Genomic DNA, 20,156 nt, shown 5'->3' with positions numbered 1-20,156 from the left:
AGTACTAATAAGAATTGAATTCGAATGTTTGCATGTATGCACATAAAGAAGAATGCCAATGATGAATTTGACAAAAAAAAAGGTTTGGTAAAAAAAAATTGCGGCCGGTTTTCTCAAAATTAACAAATTGTATCTTAACCCCTTTATCCACTCATGTCTTCAATTGTTTTCTGAGGTTTGACCAAAACGTAGTAACAACAAAAAATAAAAACTCCTTTTAAATACATAACGATCGTTCGAATTGAAGCATTTGACTTTGTATTACTACCCTTTGAATATAGAATTATTTAATTATAAACGCTTCAAGTGAAATGTGTGAATAATGACGTCACTCGGCATCCCCACGGAGGCTCCAGTGCACACAATACTATTTACTTCGGCTTACACTCAGAAGGTGGTGAAGGCTATTGTGAAACAGGTGAGTTCCTGAATAATACACATATTTATATAGTACATAAGTCGACGCGATATAAGATATTCGATTCATTACCATAGAAATAAGGCTGTGATATCGATGTGTCACGTAAGCGGAAACTTTAGGACAGGTGACGTTTATGTTTAGGTGTTTCTATCTCTCTTACTCCGTCTTACTATCTCTTTCTGTTTTTGGGAATACATGGAGCAGCTCAGACCTTGATACAGGCCCGCTGGTTCACATACCTAAAATTACAATTATAAAAACAAATTCATAAATTAATTGTTTACTGACCATCAGGTGGGCCATATGCTCGTCTGCCTACTTTATTCGGACCACAGATATACAATTATATTTCTTATACCACTGCACTTATACTGTTATATTCTTCTTCTATATCGTTCCCTCACTGCTGAGGATCGCTACCACATGTGACGTCCCTCCACTGTGTTCGATCATGGGTAACGTGACAATTTTTTTTCGTGTCAAAGTGTGACGCCTACGAAATTTCGGATAAATATGTACATATAATAATATAGGGTATGTCGGAGCAAGATATAATATTTAAGTGAAAAATAAAAATTATGGTTTAAAAAATGACTTGAAATATGGAATTATGGTATCTTACCCTCACTGACTTCTCTTGATCTTAATTCTTAGACCAACTGGCCCTTAAAATAATATTTATAAATAATTTCGCAACAAAAAACTATTTTTCTACAACAAAATTAGAGTTACTTTAGTTATGTATTTTGTAATACAATAAGGATTTGGGATAAGTATTCGGTAAGTTTCTAATAAACACATGCAGAACAAAGAAATGAAAGTGGGACATTTTTGTTCTGGTTGGGGACACCGGGACGGACAGTCTGAAAGCGGGACAATCCCGCCCAAAGCGGGACGTATGGTCACGTTAATCATGGGTGGCATGAACCGCATGGTATAGACTGCCACCAGCCTTTGTTATAAACATACATAATATATTTTACACAATTAAAATTGTTCGCGTATTTGGTGCTTCTTTACTTTCTTAAATCCGTTTGGCAGTTGGCAAACGCCTGCTCCAATGCCGCTATATACGAGTATATAAAATACCAAATGTTACATCATCATCATCAACAGCCCACAGTCGTCCACTGCTGGACATAGGCCTCTCCCAATCCATACCATATATTTAATATATCCACATATTTTACAGGTGGTAGGACCTCTTGTGAGTCCGCGTGGGTAGGTACCACCATCCTGCCTATTTCTGCCGTGAAGCAGTAATGCGTTTCGGTTTGAAGGGCGGGGCAGCCGTTGTAACTATACTGGAGACCTTAGAACTTGAATCTCAAGGTGGGTGGCGCATTTACGTTGTAGATGTCTATGGGCTCTAATAACCACTTAACACCGGGTGGGCTGTGAGCTCGTCTACCCATCTAAGCAATAAAAAAATAACTAAAAAAAAAAATTGGCACCCAATCGGAATGAACACGTCATATCCGAGATTCACCATACAGCTCCCAAGTCCAGGTACATGTTTTTCTTAAGGAATCAAAATAGCGACTTAAAATTTCAATAAGAGTGGAGGGGAACGTTTAAAAAGCTAGATGTAAGAAAAAAGAACTTTCTTATACACAGTGCTATTTAAGCGGTAACGTCTCCTCAGAATTCCGTGGACCGCGCACCGTACCAACATTTCGATCCTGAAAGAGCTCAACATCAAGGAGAGACTATCGTCAACAGTCCAATTACGAATCCTCAAGTTCTTCGGGCACATCACTCGTAATGAGGACTCCATTGAGCGGTTGGTGGTGCAAGGGAAAGTCGAGGGCAAAAGATCTCGCGGACGATCTCCAACACGATGGACCGACCTCATAAAATCTGTTACTCACTTCAACATAAATGTTTGCTCTCACTCTGCGAAACACCGTGCCACATGGCGTCGCATCGCGAGAGCATCGGTATCGCAGGATCCGACTGATGCATGACCACGACCACTCTGTCAAGAGTGTACGAATAGGAAGAATTTAAGCGGTTCTTAGCACAATTATCACATTTCGCGAGCTCCCGATATTTATGCGATGTTGCAAAACAAATTAAATCTTCCAGTTAATTCACAATACAGGATAAATAATCAAAAGGAAATCCATCGATTACGTTTCGCCGAGAATTCGTTGCAAACGAAAGAGTCTAAGTAAAACAAATTGAAAGATGTTGCCATAAAAAAATAAATCTTCCATTACGTAAACGAACGTATTTAGATGGATTTAATATTAATTACATTATATTTGGTTAGCAGAACCTATCGCGATAACGTGTTTGTTTAATTTGACTTCAATTTCAAACATTACGTTCATTTAATATGTTTTTTTTTTAATTATATCTGTGAATCTAAGTCTACGTAGTTTTAGAAATTGTGAAGTAGTCGTGGCCTAAAGGATAAGACGTCCGTTGCATTCGTATCTAGCGATGCACCGGTGTTCGAATCCCGCAGGCGGGTACCAATTTTTCTAATGAAATACGTACTTAACGAATGTTCACGATTGACTTCCACGGTGAAGGAATAACATCTTGTAATAAAAATCAAACCAGCAAAATTATAATTTGCGTAATCACTGGTGGTAGGACCTCTTGTGAGTCCGCACGGGTAGGTACCATCACCCCGCCTATTTCTGCCGTGAAGCAGTAATGCGTTTCGGTTTGAAAGGTGGGGCAGCCGTTGTAACTATACTGAGACCTTAGAACTTATATCTCAAGGTGTGTGGCGCATTTACGTTGTAGATGTCTATGGGCTCCAGTAACCACTTAACCCCAGGTGGGCTGTGAGATCGTCCACACATCTAAGCAATAAAAAAAAATTGTGTAAGCAAATACTAATTTTTTTTATTGAAGATAAGAGGGCATTAGTTTTAAATATGTTTGTACGTTTGCGTACTTTAGAAAAAATTGTGTAAGTAAATACTTTTTTTACATTGAAGATAAGCGTGCATTAGTTTTAAATCCGTTTGTTAATTAATATAATATTTACGTCATACAGTATGTGTAAATTAGATCGACGAAAACTATATTAAATCATAGTTTAGATAAAGAAATAACATTGTCGTCATATTGCCTAATGTAGAAACAAGTGGTTTTTTGACGTGATAACGACATACATCGATGAACACCGGCTGCGCGCACGAAAAAGTGTCACGTTCCGCTTGAGCCTGAGCGTGCAAGCGAGAGCGCGAAACAAGCGATAGAGAGGCACGATCGGCCCGAGCGTTGGCTTGTGACACATTTAACTCTCTTCTCGCGTGACGTCAGAAGTAGCAGTTCGAATAGTTCTGCTACTGACGTTATCACGTACAACTATCGTCCGTAAACCGATTTTACAGACAACAAATTTTTGTGCCTATCTATTCGCTGGCAGCTAATTACATGTAGGTCGGAATTACATGGTGTATAAAAACTGGTATATGTGCTAGAGAGCGTTGTAAGCCCTCACGAGTAGGTACCACCATCCTTTCCGCCACAAACCATGTTGCACTCCGGGTCGAAGGTTGGGTCATACGCTGCAATACAATTGACATTTATACCTGTCTCAAGGTAAATGGCTGCGTTTATGTTACGATGCCCATAGACTCCGGGAAACATAAAGTGTTTCCCGTAGCCACCAGGTTGCCCGTGAGCTCGATTACCTTGTATCGGTTTGTCATCAACCTCTATCAAAGTGATATTATTGGAGATAGTGAAGGGATCTTTGGCTCTTTCCCGCAAAACGAGTACTTGCATGTACTTGCATTATTCAATACTTACCGCGATGGGCTCATATCCGATCCAGGCGAGGAGGCAAGGCATAGCTGCCGTCGCCCGAAAAATGTCTCATCAGATCCGCAATCAGTGCTTTTAGGCTCTTCAAGAACCCTAGATTTCGACGAGCAAACTAGCCCATAGATACTCGGAGTTTCTCACCCGATCTTCTCGATTGGTCGTGATTCCGATCCAATGGTGGATTCTGCTAACAACTGTTCTTGCTCTTGCCTTGCTTCGTTAGCTTAGCAACTAATCATAATGTAGCTGGAATAGCCCGTTAAGCTACCAGACTAAATTTCCTGTTTCTTCAGGATTAAATGTGTAATAATAGTATCTGTGAAAGTGCACAAATATGGGAAAATGAAATAAAGCCGCTGAACGTAACTTCTCGGGATCCCCCAAAAAGTCCACTGAAAAAGTATCCGTAAATGACCACCATTTTACTGAGATTATACTTCATCCCATATCATCTCATTTCACTTCCAGTGCTCTGAGGAATTGTTTGAGATGATACCATCATCTCGTTTTTACCATCGCACCGCCCGCCACCGGAGTAGAGTTCATCCGTAATATCTGGAGCCACTGCGTTCATCCACAGTGTGTTTCCAGAGATCATTTTTGCCACGTACCATCCGGCTTTGAAATGAGCTTCCCTCCACGATGTTTCCCAAGCGCTATAACATGTCCTTCTGCAAACGAGGTTTCTGGAAAGTACTTATCAATAGGCAGCGGCTCTGCCCCTGGTATTGCTGACGTCCATGGGCGACGCTAACCACTCACCATCACGTCTGCCTACAAAGGCAATAAAAATATAGGGAAAAAAGACTTAGCTATATTTTTAAATAGGCTTCACCTAAAAAGAGTTCGTTGCTGTGTCGTGTACCAACCCTACAGATAGGGCTGACCTGAAATCGAACCAAAATAACTGCTTATTTTATGATACGTATTTCAGCCACCTCAATGCCCATAACGTTCACTTCGGATAATCTCTAACACACATCACCGGGTTGCGGGTCAATATCCTCTGCAATGCTCTTGGAGATGTTCAGTTTAAAGCACGCTTAACCTCGATAAGTCGACACACGGCGCGAGGAAAATTACTATCTTATTTGTAAACAAATTATACGGTATTTATCTGGTAATCGCTTAGAAATAATAGGTCAGTGACCTTATCGAAACTCACAATCTATCTATATATATAAAAATGAATTGCTCTTCGTTAGTCTCGCTAAAACTCGAGACCGGCTGGACCGATTTGGCTAATTTTGGTCTTGAATTATTAGTAGGATTTCAGAGAAAGTTTAAATGGTTAGATAAATATGAAAATGGTCGGAATTAAATAAAAATAGCAATTTTGTTTTTTCTTTGATGTGTCCCCCGTCGGACGGATTCCTTTTATATGTTTTAAGCTTATTTTATACAGAAGTTTAGGTCTTTTATTATCGATTGAGGCACTACGAATTCTGCCGGGTCAGCTAGTATAAAATATATTTTTCATATGTTTTTCGTGTGCATTTAAATACGTGGTTTTATTTAAAGACTCATCGAACCCCTAAGTCACGTGGTGAGTGGTTTTAAACAATTAATTTAAGACATCACTGAATCTATTCTAATATATCTGCAGTGGTTTTTAAGGATGTTCCGTTATAACTACTGAACCATGCATCCGATTGACTTGAAACTTGGTGTCCATGTAGAAAATACATGTACTTAATAGATAGAGTAATTTTTATATGAGTGTTGGACTCCCTACACCAGTTGCGGCGGCGTCAATGATGAGAATCTTTGTGGGGGTGAGAAATTATAATGTTAATTTTAAATGCCCAGCGAAGCGGATGGGTACAGCTTGTATTGTATAAATATCAGAATTACAATATTACAACAGGTTTGAACTATGTGAATGAAAATTAAAAATCTGACGGAACTATCTCGGACAAGCTCTTTCATACAAGAAAAGGATGAGTTAATCAAACAACGAATACTTTTTTATTTTTGTATTACTTTGATGGGTGGACGAGCTCAGCAGAGTAACCTGGCGATAAGTGGTTAATGGAGTCCATAGACATCTACGACGTAAATGCGCCACCCACCTTGAGATAAAAGTTCGAAGGTCTCAAGTATAGATACAACAGCTGCCCCACCCTTCAAACCGAAACGCATTACTGCTTCACGGCAGAAATAGGCAAGGCGGTGGTACCTACCCGTGCGGACTCACAAGAGGTCCTACCCCACCTACTCGTATATGAACTAACTGATCTACGAAATAGAAATAGAAATAAGGAAGACGCATTTATAATTTTAATGTAAGGAAAAATACTGCGTGATTAGGTCACGACAGGAAAACTACATCGAAACTAGAAATGAATGTTAAGGGTGATACAAATACATTGTAAAAGGCGAGACACAATTAAGGAAGACTTTAAAAAAAAAACTTAAATTTTAAAAAAAATGAAAAATATAACTTCAAAAAATTAAATTTTTAAAATTGAAAATTAAATTTATATTTAAGTCTAGAAAAGGAGAAAATACACTAACAGTCTCTTTTAAATCAAGCGCATACTTTACATACTATACATCAACTTTAAGGTATGCGCTTTAAGGCTTAAAATAATTAAAATCGAAAGTGAAAAACTACGATTCTTCAATTACATTATTGGCGTTTATCAAAAAACAAGAATTTTAGATTAAGCCACTTCAATTCTAAAGGTTCGATATGTTTAAATGCATATACATATATAAATAATAACCACTCAGACAAAGAACTACCGCCGGATCCTCTCAGTGGGTCGCGATTCCGATTCGGTAGTAGATTCATTCGCAAAGCAGCTGCTCTTGCGTTGTTAGGTCTCCTTCGGAGGCGTTCGGGCAGCTGTTAGCAAATCCCACCCCTCCTGGCTTCAATCATAAAAATAATAAAAAAAAACAAAAAGCTAACAAACTTGCTCATCACGAAATGCTTGCCCGATGTGGGTATCGAACTCACGACCCTCGGCGCAAAAGTCAGGAACGCTAACTACTGCACCACCGAGTCACTGCAGTGAAATAAACCGGCAATTGTTATTAAGCGTAGATTTTTAATTCGGAACAACGTTTCTGATAAATATGAAATGCGTTAAAGCAAATTCACTCTTCTGTAGATCATTTTAGTTCCAATTTGCGTAACAGGCAGGCATTGCTTTCCTGAGTATTCCTGTCGCGAATGAGCCCTATAGTTTTGTTATAAGGTCGTTTTTTCCCCCTACCTAATCGTTGGTAGCCTAAGAGGCTATTCCAACTTCACGCGGACCGGTAGGTGAGCTCACGGGCTCAACCTGAGAGAATTGTTAACACTAGCCCTAGTAAGAGCAGTGCTTCGCTGAATCTACTACCGGATCAGAATCGCGACACACTGAGAAGATCCAGCGAGAAACTCAGCGGGTTAAAGGTCGTAACAGCCTAACTTGAACCTTCGCCGTTACGTCCGGACGCTTAGTGTCTATAATACGAGCTCTGTTTTAACGCGATACGGGCATGACATGTATAAATAATTCCGTACACAAATTTAATGCGGCTGTTGATCACACACACGGCAGCAATGTAGGAAGAAATAAATATTTGAACATAAAACTCGACCTTGATATAGGTCAATGGTGATTTTACGAGCAGTGTGCCAAATTGAAAGCGTTTCGTTAGAAGTACCTACGCTGAATTTTAAAGTTCCGATTGTTGCTAAAGCTTAAAAATAAGCACAAGCTGCGTTATTCTGATATATCATTTGAGTAGGGAGCTGACGTATTGAACGCACTTAAGTTACCCATAGACACGGCCCACTGAGCTTCTCGCGGGATCTTCTCAGTGGGTCGCGTTTCCGATCCGGTGGTAGATTCTGCGAAGCACTGCTTTTGCTAGGGTCAGTGTTAGCATCACTCCGGTTTGAGCCCCGTGAGCTTACCTACTAGTTAAGGTTAAGCTGAAATAGCCTCTCGAGGCTATCAGCTAAGGTAGGAAAAAAAACGCTCTTATCGGATATGGCAGTCCATTCTTATTTCTTCTTCTATAACGTTCCCTCACACAGTGTTCGATCATGGGTAGCATAGACCGCATGGTACAGACTACCACCAAGTGCTTCTCTTACTAGATCTGACCATCGGGCTGGTGTTCTGCCCACGGCGCGCTTGCCGACCCAAAATTATGACCTTCTCTAATTCATGTCGGGAAGACCGCATGACCATTGCAATAACCTCAAGACAGGTGTACATCATTAATCCATAGTGGTCCGTTGCTGGACATAAGCCTGCCCTAGCTCTTCTGTAAATCTTCGACTCTCCTCAGCCATATCTGGCCGACCACCCTTCCATCTGACAGGGGGCGACCCACACTACGCTACTGAAGTACCCATCTGCATCAGCGATCGCCATGTATTTTTTTATTATTGCTTAGATGGGTGAACGTGCTCACAGCCTACCTGGTGTTTAGTGGTTACTGGAGCCCATAGATATCTACAACGTAAATGCGCCACCCACATTGAGATATAAGTTCTAGTCTCAAGTATAGTTACAACGGCTGCCCCGCCCTTCAAACCGAAACGCATTACTGCTTTACGGCAGAAATAGGCAGGGTGGTGGTACCTACCCGGGCGGACTCACAAGAGGTCCTACTACCAGTAATGTATATGTCCAGTGCACTACTGCGCCTCTTCACCAACTCTCCGAGCTATGCCAATGACTTTAGTTCTCTTGTCTGCAGCATTTTAAGCCTGTGTACCCTTTGACAAACACAAAAAGGTCGTTGGGGTGAAGGTTGAGACGCTCGCTGGACTCGTACCACGCGATGTGACTATACCGGCGTTTAAATCCCACAGGCGACTACCAATTTTCGTAATGAAATACGTATTAACATACGCTTACGAAATACTTCCACAAATCTTCGCAAAAATTCTAATATGCGTATTTATTAAATAACTTAAACATATACCTACTTCGAGTCTTAAGGTTGGTGTCGGTATTCACGTTGTGATGCCCCTGGGCTCTTGTGACCACATAGGGGAGTGGTGAGCTCGTTCATCTGTGTTCTTCTTCGTAGTTACACTCTTGGAGGAATGGACGTGGCCAGGCTTTCAGTGACGAGTTGGCTTGCAGCCACACGTTGTGACTCCTCCTTTCCGGCTGCGAGCTACCTGTGTACGCATAAATAAATAATATAAAAAAATAAATACGCTTTTATAGAAAATCCAACAAAAAAATAGAAAATAAATTTTAATAAATTTGAATTAAAAATAGTGTAAGAAAAGTGATTTTATTATACGCTTTTATTAGCTTAGGACGTATGTATGTTTGTAACGGAATCTTTGAACATGATTTTGAACCCCTACAAAACGTCGGATTAACTCGAAATTTGGTATGCTTACTAAGGACTGATGACAATTCAATATTTAAAAAAATAAATAAAAAAAATTGAAAACAACATTGGAAATGTTGAAATTCAGCTAAAAAATAAAAAATAAATAATAGTTTATAATAAAAAATAAAAAAAGCATATTAAAAACAAAAGAGAAATTTCGAAATAAAGTTAAGATTCCTCCTCCTTCAGTCGATCGCTCATTCCTGAACATCGTGATGCGCTCTCCTGTGACCTTTTTTTGTATTTTGTAGCCACTCCTGTCGGCGATTGGCACAGTGAAGTGCGCGACTCAGTCTTGGACACTTGGTCACTCCATCTTTTTTGGCTCCGACCTCTGGATCGTCTTATATCCACTTTACCCATCACTATGAGTCTCTAGCCAGGTTGTTGGAGGGTTTTCTTGCTACATGACTAAAATATTGGAGCATGCTATATATGCATATGGTGGAAAGTCAACATTAGTGTGATGCATTAATTATTCGATGTGCCCATAAAATGATAACAAAATCCACCTTTGCTGTAGGTGCGCGTATTGCTCTGCGATCCTTTCCCACAGTTTGTCGCGCGCTACCGAAAAAATTCGGGTAACACGGGCGGATAACGTACGGACCGCTTAAGTAAATTGGGTATTTATATCGATCCGCGATTCACTGACCACGATAGCCCACTGAGTTTCTCGCCGGATCTTCTCAGTGGGTCGCGTTTCCAATCCGGTGCTAGATTCTGCGAAACACGGCTCTTGCTAGGGTTCGTGTTAGCAACATCGTCAGGTTTGAGTCCCGTGAGCTCACCTACTAGTTAAGGTTACGCTGATATGGTCTCACTAGGCCATCAGATTAGGTAGGAAAAAAAATGAAGACCACGAATATTCATTCAATGATTAATTGAAGCATCTTTCTGATATAGAACTGCGTTTATGCGCAAAATGTAAATTGATCTAGATTTAACCTTCAAACTCAATGATTTTCACAGAAGATCCGCAATCAAGCGAATTTTCCTGCAATGACCCTCACTTATAAAGTACTCAGAGTTGACTGTGCTGTGAATAGCTTGGTCGGTTCCGACGTTTTAGTATCGAACAATCACACTTAAAATTGAATTGTATCGCACAAGTTGTAAAGTTCAAAACCGTTTGAATTTAAATGGGGATATTACGTTTTGCCACGTCTCGGGTATTTGAGTTGATATCACGCCGTATTTGTGCCGTTCAAAACAAACATCACGCAATCCGCGGACCGGCGACACGAAAACCCCATTTTGGTTTATGGCTTCATTATGGATTTAAAACCAACATCAAACGCAGGACGTGAGGTTCGATTCCTAAGTCGCGGTTATGACACACTTCGATAAACTAAACGTGAACAGCTGTCTTTAAGTTTGGAATTAAATTTTCTTAACACGTCAATTGACATGTAGGTCACCCGTGTCCTACGCGGCGCACTGAAGTAATTATGTCAATTTTAATATGCTTTTATTAGCTTCAGACGTATGTATGTAACGGAATCTTTGAACATGTTTGTGACTCCCTTCAAAACATCGGATTAACTGGAAATTTAGTATACTTATTAAGGACCGATGACAATACAATAATATAATAAAAATGAAAATAAAATTGAAAAATTTAAATTCAACTAAAAAATTAAAAATAAATACTTAATAGTTTAAAAAAACTAACAACATATGCTTCCATAGAAAATCCAACTAAAAATAGAAAATACGCTTTTTTTTTACAATAAAAGATTTTTTTCTTAACTGTTTTTAATTCAAATTTATTAAAATTTATTTTCTATTTTTTAGTTGGATTTTCTACAAAAGCGTATTTTGTTAGTTTTTTTAAAATATTATTTATTTACTAAACGCCTGAATTGCGTAACTTTGCCTTCTTTTGTTTGTTAATGTATATTTTAGTCTTTTAGGGTCTCTTAGAAATAGATTCATACTTATATATCTTCGGATTCGTCTTTCCCAAAGTCTACTAGATATTCCGGCGCCTTAGTAACAGAAATTAAAACAATGTGAAGTAAAACACGGGCAGCTAATTGAAGCGTTCTTATCGCACTGAACTGATTCCCTAACACCAAATATTTATCAAATAATGAATAAGCCTTTTTATAAACAAAACAGTATATCAAACTCCATGCAAAATCGTATATAAAGAAACAAACAAATGACCAATATTTTTTCAGGAGTGCTTATTTTGCTATGGTTATTTTTAAACGCGACATAATCCATATTCGATTTTACGGAAATATACACAGAATTTTAAATATATGTAATATATCATAGATTTCATTAAATTCAACCCAAAAAATTTATTAAAGGCGCACCGCAAAATATGTTTGGCGATTAATTTTATAAGAAGGTAGAAAAGTACAAATTAGTAAAATATTTAGACCTGGCCCACGAGACTACCGCCATGTGGCATGTTGATTCAACCATCATTGTTCCAATAGTTGTGTCGGTACACGGCTTGATAGCGAAAAGTTTCGATCAACACCTTAAGAAACTGTCGTTATCCAGCTGGGTTAGAGGCCTGATAAAGAAGGCAGTTATCCTCGATACTGCGCGTATTGTGAGGAGGTTTCTCACTTTGGAGACCTAACCACTAGTGGCTTGTGTCGTAGACATCGCTATCAGCGGCAATCCATTTTTATGGTGTTTTTTGAAAATAGCATTTTAAATATCTTTTAAAAAAAATATTGTGTAATTATGAAGATTTTAAATAAATATAGTAGAATAATAATAATAAATGAGAACAAATCACGCACGGTAATTTGGCCCCAATTTAGGAGTCCCAGTGCTATGGGTACCAGAGGCTGACATACATACTTATATACGTTATACATATATAGATAATAAACACCCTCACAAAGAGCAAACAAACTTGTTCATCATACGAGTGCTTGTTCGATGTGGGATCGAACCCGCGACCCTCAACGCAACACTCAGGGTCGCTAACTACAGTACCACCAAGTCAGTCATTATCCATACTATACCTTACCTTAAAAATTACGCAAAGACTATATTCCCTTGAATTGACATAACCGATTTCTATCCTACAATTTGAAGCACTTGACAAATTAGTTATTGACTTAACGGGCCCAATAGTACCTATTCAAATAATAATCGTGTACATCAATCATGAATTCCACTCGCTCCGTTTATTCTGAATGAAGCCAACGTGTGACAGTCTTACACGCCGATAACTCGGTTCGAGTTAAAATTTATTCAAACTAATTTGTCGCGGTTAACTTGCTCGCAAATAATTTGCATTTCGCCCGTCTAATTCGCCTCGTACAGGAATTCAGACGTAATTGGAATCTGCTAACGAATTTATTGGCCTAAATTTCACGGGTGCTTCACTTTGACAGTCAGTTAACAAGTGTGCCGTTAAAAATGTTTATAGTGGTCTGTTTAAGCAAAACAAAAAACACGGATATTTGGATATTAAGAAGCAGAAAGCAATACAATGAAAACGAAGAAGACGTCCGTAGGATTCGTATCAAGTGATTCAACTGCGCCGGTTTTTAAATCCGCCGGTACCAAGTTTTTCTAATATAATGAATGACGTACTTAAGGAATGTTCACGAACGACTTTCGCGATAAATGGTAATAACATGAAATCTATGTGCTTAGAGGTCGTCGTGGCCTAAAGGACAAGACGTCCGGTGCATTCGTATATAGCGATGCAACGGTATTCGAATCCCGCCGGCGGGTATCAATTTTTCTAATGAAATACATACTTGATAAGTGTTCACGATTGACTTCCACGGTAAGGAATAACATCGTGCAATAAAAATCAAACCCGCAAAATTATAATTTGCGAAATTACTAGTGGTAGGACCTCTTATGAATCCGCACGGGTAGGTACCACCACCCCGCCTATTTCCGTCGTGAAGCAGTGATGCGTTTCGGTTTGAAGGGTGGGGCAATCGTTGTAACTATACTGGGACCTTAGAACTCATATCTTAAGGTGGGTAGCGCCATTTACATTGTAGATATCTATGGGCTCCACTAGTTATTTAACACCAGGTCGGCTGTGAGCTCGTCCATCCATCTCAGCAATAAAAAAAACCTTAATTGCTATACAATTGACACCTAGTCTTCAAACCTCAAGACTGCGGTAACCGCTAACTCTAGTTGGGCTGTGAACTGTGGGTACTTGTTTAAAGTACGTACGTTTTTAACTGATTACTAAAAGACGCAAAAAACTCTTCAATAGTACATACATATTTTCCAGTGAACATCCACCCGTGCCTTTAAATACGAGATCCAAACAAACAGTGGGTATTCGATAGTGAAATTCCTTACCCGAGGGAGAGTTAAATTGGCTCCCGCAATGAAGTTAATCGGAAGACCTAATGAGAGTAAACAAAATTAATTAGCCATCCGACTTGCGTGCCAAACTGTACTTTGGTGGCCAATAAATAGATGCCGCGTTTTAATACACATCGCAGATTATTTTATTACCAAAGATATTTATTTTATTACCAAAGATATTCATTGTGGATTTGGTTTCGATTAGTGAATTGATTTAATTTGCTAGATTTTTAATGCCATTTAATACGAAGATAACAAATATATTATAATATACTTGTTAAGTGGAGTGTCACACATGGTTTTAATAAGTATTAGCTTCAATAAATCTCGTAGATATAAGCCAAATAATCATTAATATCTTCTCTACTCTACTCGTTATGACTTATAACGATAGTACAATTAATACCAGTTCTAGGTCCGCATGTGAGGTAACAGAAGCTAGGGAAACTAGAAAAACTAGAGGTCCCGCAGTAGTCGAAATTTGACTATAATTAATTGGAATTGTAAGTTTGTACACTATTATGATTTTATTTTATACTTCTATAATCACAAATATCGCCAAGGCTACACTATAAAAAATATTAACAAGGACAAACAATATTTAATCTATTCTCAATATGACAACAGACGCCAAGAATAAAAGTTTGACAATAAATAGTACGCATGCGTGTGCGCGTCAAATACCTACATGGTATGTAGTGTGTGTAATGTTATCCTTTATTGATTTAATGTATCTTTTATGCATTATTTTAAAAAAAATATTAGCAATGTGCACTTCTTCGCTATATTCTCTATAAGTGTGGAAAATTTCATACTCCTCCGTCCGCGCAATTATCGTAAAAAGGGATACAAAGTTTTTGCTTCACGTATTAATATATAGATACTTGTACAAGTTTCTGAGCGTCAAAATGTCAGCGAGCGACGTCCGCCATGACACCAATTCGCTTTCAAATCCAATCGCCAAGTGCAACGCATCAATTTTATATTTCTCTTATAATAAGTTTTAATTTTTCATATGAGGGTACAATAAAATACAGTTCACGCTCAATTACCACAACGCAACATACTCTTTATGGCTCCTCTCGAAGATAAAAAATGCCTTCGATACCAAATCGACTATTGAAAGAAAATTTCAAACTTCAGTCATGATCTTTTCAGTTGATATGACGCCTAAATCGATTTTTTAATGAAGCAATAAAACCGAAGCTCGAAATGGCTCGCGGTAAAAGGTTACGATCTACGTGCTCTCTTAAACAGATGAGCACCGGAGAGTCTTGTGAAGTGTCCGCTTTGAAATCAAGGACGAAGGGAGTATTTTGAAAAAACCAAGTTTGAGGCAGTGGGACGCTTGAAAGGTGTGACACATCGAAGTGATTTTTTTTAATTGCTTATATGGGTGGACGAGCTTACGGCCCACCTGGAGTTAAGTGGTTACCGGAGCCCATAGACATCTGCAATACAAATGCTGCCACTCACCTTGAGACATTATTTGCATTACTGCTTTACGGCAGAAATCGGCAGGTTGGTGATACTTACCCGCGCGGATTCATAAGAGGTCCTACCACCAGTAATTACGCAAATTATAATTTTGCGGGGTTGATTTTTATTAAACGATGTTATTCCATCACCGTGGAAGTCAATAGTGAGCATTTGTTAAGTACGTATTTCATTAGAAAATTTGGCACTTACCTGCGGGATCCGAACACCACTGCATCGTTAGATACGAATGCAACAGACGTCTTGTCCTTTAGGCCATGACTACTTCTAAACACATAGGTTTCATGTTATTACCATTTATCGCCAGCTATGCCACTTCTTCCTCTTCTTCTTCTTCTTCTTTGTCGTTTCCTCATTACTGAGGGTCGTGATCACCTTGGTCCAGTTTTTTCACCAGCTTCCTCTGCAATGTTGCCTGCATTTGGCCTGCTTAATGGCGCCCGGGACGCTGGTCTTTGTGGCCTCCTTGACAATGTCCGTCCGTTATGCCACTAGGCATTCTCAAACCTCATACTATAGAACCAGGCGAAAAGTGAAGTCCGCCCCAGAGTTTCATGCTGCACGTCAAAAATGATTTCTAGAAACGCGAGGCGATATTTAAACGAACACTAGTTTATTTTACTAGCATACACCAATAAGTGCTAATTTCAAACTGTAATTTTGTACTGAGTTAATTCGGGTCATAAGCTTTTGCGATTTTCGTGGGTATTTTTTTTTCTACTTACTCCACCGCGGTTTAGCCAGAAAAGGGTTGTGCTTTTAGCGTCATATTCATTACGTTTGCTGGTGCTAGGGTGTGCCAGTTTCTATGATATTTTTTTTATTGCCCACCCATATAGGGTGGACGAGCTTACCGCCCACCTGGTGTTAAGTGGTTACTGGAGCCCATAGACATCTACAACGTAAATGCGTCACCCACCTTGTGATATAAGTTTTAAAATCTCAGTATAGTTACAACGGCTGCCCTACCCTTCAGACCGAAACGCATTACTGCTTCACGGCAGAAATAGCCAGGGCGGTGGTACCTACCCGCGCGGACTCACAAGAGGTCCTACCACCAGTAATATTGATTGCCATGAAGTCTCCATGCCTCCAGGTCTGAAGGCTCGGAGACTGGTTTTACGTATCAAGATCGGCGCAGTATCACCTTAAGCCTGTCTGCCTAAGATCTGCGTGCTCCTTTACCCATCGTCACAACTTCAAAATCATTCATGTGTCTTGGTGTCATTTGAAACGGTCTAGTACAACTCAGCAACGTTTCAAGTCTTGCGAATTTTACTAAGAACTCTAAAAATATTATAATAACACACTAAAATACTGCTACGCGCTGGGGTTCGAGATAAATAATACTTCCACCGAAATATAAATTAAAACTCTATTTAACACTTAGAATACTTACAGAACACTTCACAATTAGTAATTCACTTCTTCCACTTCGCTTCAGGTGATCCGTTCGCTTTTTCGCTTCGAGTAGATCCGATTACTAACTGCATTCGTGTCATCTCTGCAAGCCTAGATTTGTTGAGAACATTCTAGATAAGGCCGGACGTTTAGATGTGTGTTTCTGCTATTTGATAATAGATGGCGTTGCACTTCTCTAGCGTTCTCAATTTTTCTAGTTTTTTGGATATTCGTTTCTGCTATTCGACCGCAGATGGCGTTACTCGAATTGGCGTAACAATAAATTGTTAATTGAATGGTGCGCGTCTTGTGAGTAGATAGGTACCTACATCGCCCTGCCGTAAACCAGTAATGCCTTTCGGCTTGAAGAGCGATGCAGCCATTGTACTGTAAAATTGAAACCTTAGAGACCATTTTAAAAAGTGGGTGGCGGAATTTACGTTGATCTCTGTGGGCTCTGGTAACCATTTAATGAAATGCGACCTAGGGTTCGTCTGTCTAAGCAATAAAAAAAGAGAATCGAGTATATTAATAAATTATATGTTCGCTATTTAAAATATATACGTGTCGGAGACGGTCATTAGTTTGGTAGCTAAACAAAGCGCAGCACGATTTCCGAGAGGTGGCAGCACGATTTCCGAGAGGTGGCAGCACGATTGCGATATCGTCGGATATCGGCTAACTTCGTGCTACGACAGAGCCTAGCCGATGGAGGCGCTTAGACGCCATCACACGCACCAACCAGACTTCTTGAAGAGCGGTGCCTCCGTCCTAAGAAATGTCATTCGTTTTCGTTTGCTAACGTCAAGAGAAGATTTCTAAATTGTTCTAAGACAACAAACGTGATTGGTGTACTCAATATTTCTCTTAGCTCGATCACCGTATTCGCCCCCACGATGTCTGACGATGGTGTTAATAATTGTGGCTTCTCCGACACATGTATATCTCCTTAACCTCAATCGATAGTGAAGATACTTTGTTTAAGGCAGAACCATCAAGGACACTTCGGTCAGATTTAATAGCGAGACCAGATCCAGATGTCAAGATGTGCCTTTAACTATGCCGCGCGCAAGCTAACAATATTCTTTATGTTCTCTCAAGACTTGCACCACGTAATATCATTTTAATAGCCTTACTCGAGCACAAAGCTGATCTATATAACTACGCAACTAACAGTCGTGCATAAAAGTGTGTATATATTTTTATTTATTTATAGATCTTAAGAGCGCTCCGATTATGATAGTCAATGTGCGTGCTCGGCTTCTATACAATTGTACGTACTTGTTGGATGGGTTATTCTGGCTAGGGCTAGTGTTAGCTGTTTACTGGTGGTAGGACCTCTTGTGAGTCCGCACGGATAGGTACCACCACCCTGCCTTTTTCTGCCGTGAAGCAGTAATGCGTTTCGGCTTGAAGGCCGGGGCAGCCGTAACTGTACTGAGACCTTAGAACTTGTATCTCAAGGTGCGTGGCGTATTTGCGTTGTAGATGTCTATGGGCTCCAGTAATAACTTAACACCAGGTGGGCTGTGAGCTCGTCCACCCATCTAAGCAATAAAAAAAGTATATTTACAACGGCTGCCAAACCCTTCAAACCGAAACGCATTACTGCTTCGGAGAAATAGGCAGGGTGGTGGTACCTACCCGTGCGGACTCACAAGAGGTCCCACCACCAGTAATTACGCAAATTATAATTTTGCTGGTTTCATTTTTATTAAAGTAAGTCCTAATAAGTACTTTACCTGTTTTTTACAATAAAGCAATCCCTTCTCGTTTCGACTGTACACGCATTAGAGAAAGAAGTAAATATTTAAGTAAACGCCTCACCTCAACACATTGCTGTTCACTTGTTTTTCTTATTTTAATCTTATTTTAAATCCGCATCTCGTCCGGATAGTCTAGCGTTCGCAGCGCGTTTGCTCCATTAACAATAATGCGGGATCCGAATCAGTTTTCAATGAAAATCAAATGATTTATTTGTGTTATCTTGTGAATATGTTGCAGTACGTTCTCGAACCTATCCTGGGGCAACCTGTCGATTTGAGAATTGGCGATAAGGTACTATTTATTGTTAATTTAATTATTTTCGTGGTTATGCTAATATCTTCATCTTTGTAGCGTTTTGTCGGTCTAGTCTCAGGGTCCGCTTTCCTGTTTGAGCTCCTCCATTTTGCCTGATCTTTGGCATCCTTCTAGGTTATTGTACTAATATATTAAAATAAAAATTACTTACACAGCGAATGCTGTGATAATAATGATACGTAAATAATATAACTGTTAGTTGAGCGAATTATTTATTTTTTATGTACTAAAGTAGAAATATTTGCTCATATCCAACGTTTATTTCAGTGTAGTACTTTAAAATAATATAAATTAATAATACAACTAAACTATGCCATTACGAATATTTCTTTTTTTTTTTGTGAAGAAAATTGATGCTAGACAAAGACAGATTGCGAAATAGAGAAAGAAGAATGCGTCTTTAAGTTTAACTATTGATTTAAATTAAATTAATTGTTGTTAAGGCTTTTGTCAATCCACACGTGTAGTTTTCATACTATTTCGACTCCAGTCTGAAGGGTGCCGGTCATCGTTCTCGTCGAATCCGTCGCTTGCGACGAAGGGCTCGACGAGTAAATTAACCCTCAGACACAGCCCACTGAGTTTCTTGCCGGACATTCTGCGAAGCACGGCTCTTGCTAGGGTTCGTATTAGCAACGTCGTCAGGTTTGAGCCCCGTGAGCTCACCTACTAGTTAAGGTTACGCTGAAATAGCCTATCAAGGCTTATCAGCTAGGTAGGAAAAAAAAATCTGAAGGGTGGAACATATCGAGGATTGAAAGGCTATTTGGTTTAAGCGACGTTCCTCTTAATACTCAATATTTATCTTTGTAATTAACGATGCGTTATATTTGGTATTAACATCAACAGCTCGATATTTTTTAAATGAACTAAAATTAAGTTTAATCCATTCAAATAGCTGAAAAAGATTTTTAGTTTGTTAGGATATTTTTTCAAATTTTAAACCTTAGCGGCCTTCCTAGAAAGTTGCAAAAATGTCGCTTAAACCAAACAGTCGTACACCCCTCGATATCTAGAATAATCGAGGCCTCAACCTATCAATGCGGGGTCAACATTCACATCTGATATGTCTATGGACTCGTGCTGCTAACTACTCCAAATGTCCCGAGCTTGTCTACTATATGAATAAAAAAAAGATGTGTGGTGTCGTGGGACACCGGATAGCAACGAATTTCCCTATTATAAAAATATTAATTTTAAGTTCTACTCGAGGTATAAAGAAAATAATTATTCAGGTATACATTTTTTATTATGATTTTTTTATTGATAAAAATAAAAAAGA

At 39.1% G+C, this 20,156-nt stretch overlaps 1 protein-coding gene across 9 annotated transcripts in view; it reads left to right on the top strand.

Moving 5' to 3' along the window:
* Positions 1–20,156, top strand: part of LOC101738592 (transient receptor potential cation channel trpm) — a 285,363-nt gene that overhangs the window by 33,432 nt on the left and 231,775 nt on the right. Inside the window, exon 2 of one of the 9 annotated variants that reach the window (XM_062673889.1) lies at positions 282–418. The exons of 6 other annotated variants lie outside the window; for them this stretch is intronic. In XM_062673889.1, the coding sequence (XP_062529873.1) occupies positions 323–418 (96 nt within the window). In that variant the 5' untranslated portion in view covers positions 282–322. Of the gene's footprint in view, positions 1–175; positions 419–18,638; positions 18,851–20,156 lie in introns of those variants that run through there. 2 more of the 9 variants (XM_062673888.1, XM_062673891.1) reach the window with 2 other exon arrangements.

Source organism: Bombyx mori, chromosome 19, assembly GCF_030269925.1.
Source record: "Bombyx mori chromosome 19, ASM3026992v2".
Classification (NCBI taxonomy): domain Eukaryota; kingdom Metazoa; phylum Arthropoda; class Insecta; order Lepidoptera; family Bombycidae; genus Bombyx; species Bombyx mori.
The sequence above is the reverse complement of the archived record's forward strand: the minus strand, read 5'-3'. Positions and strand labels throughout refer to the sequence as shown.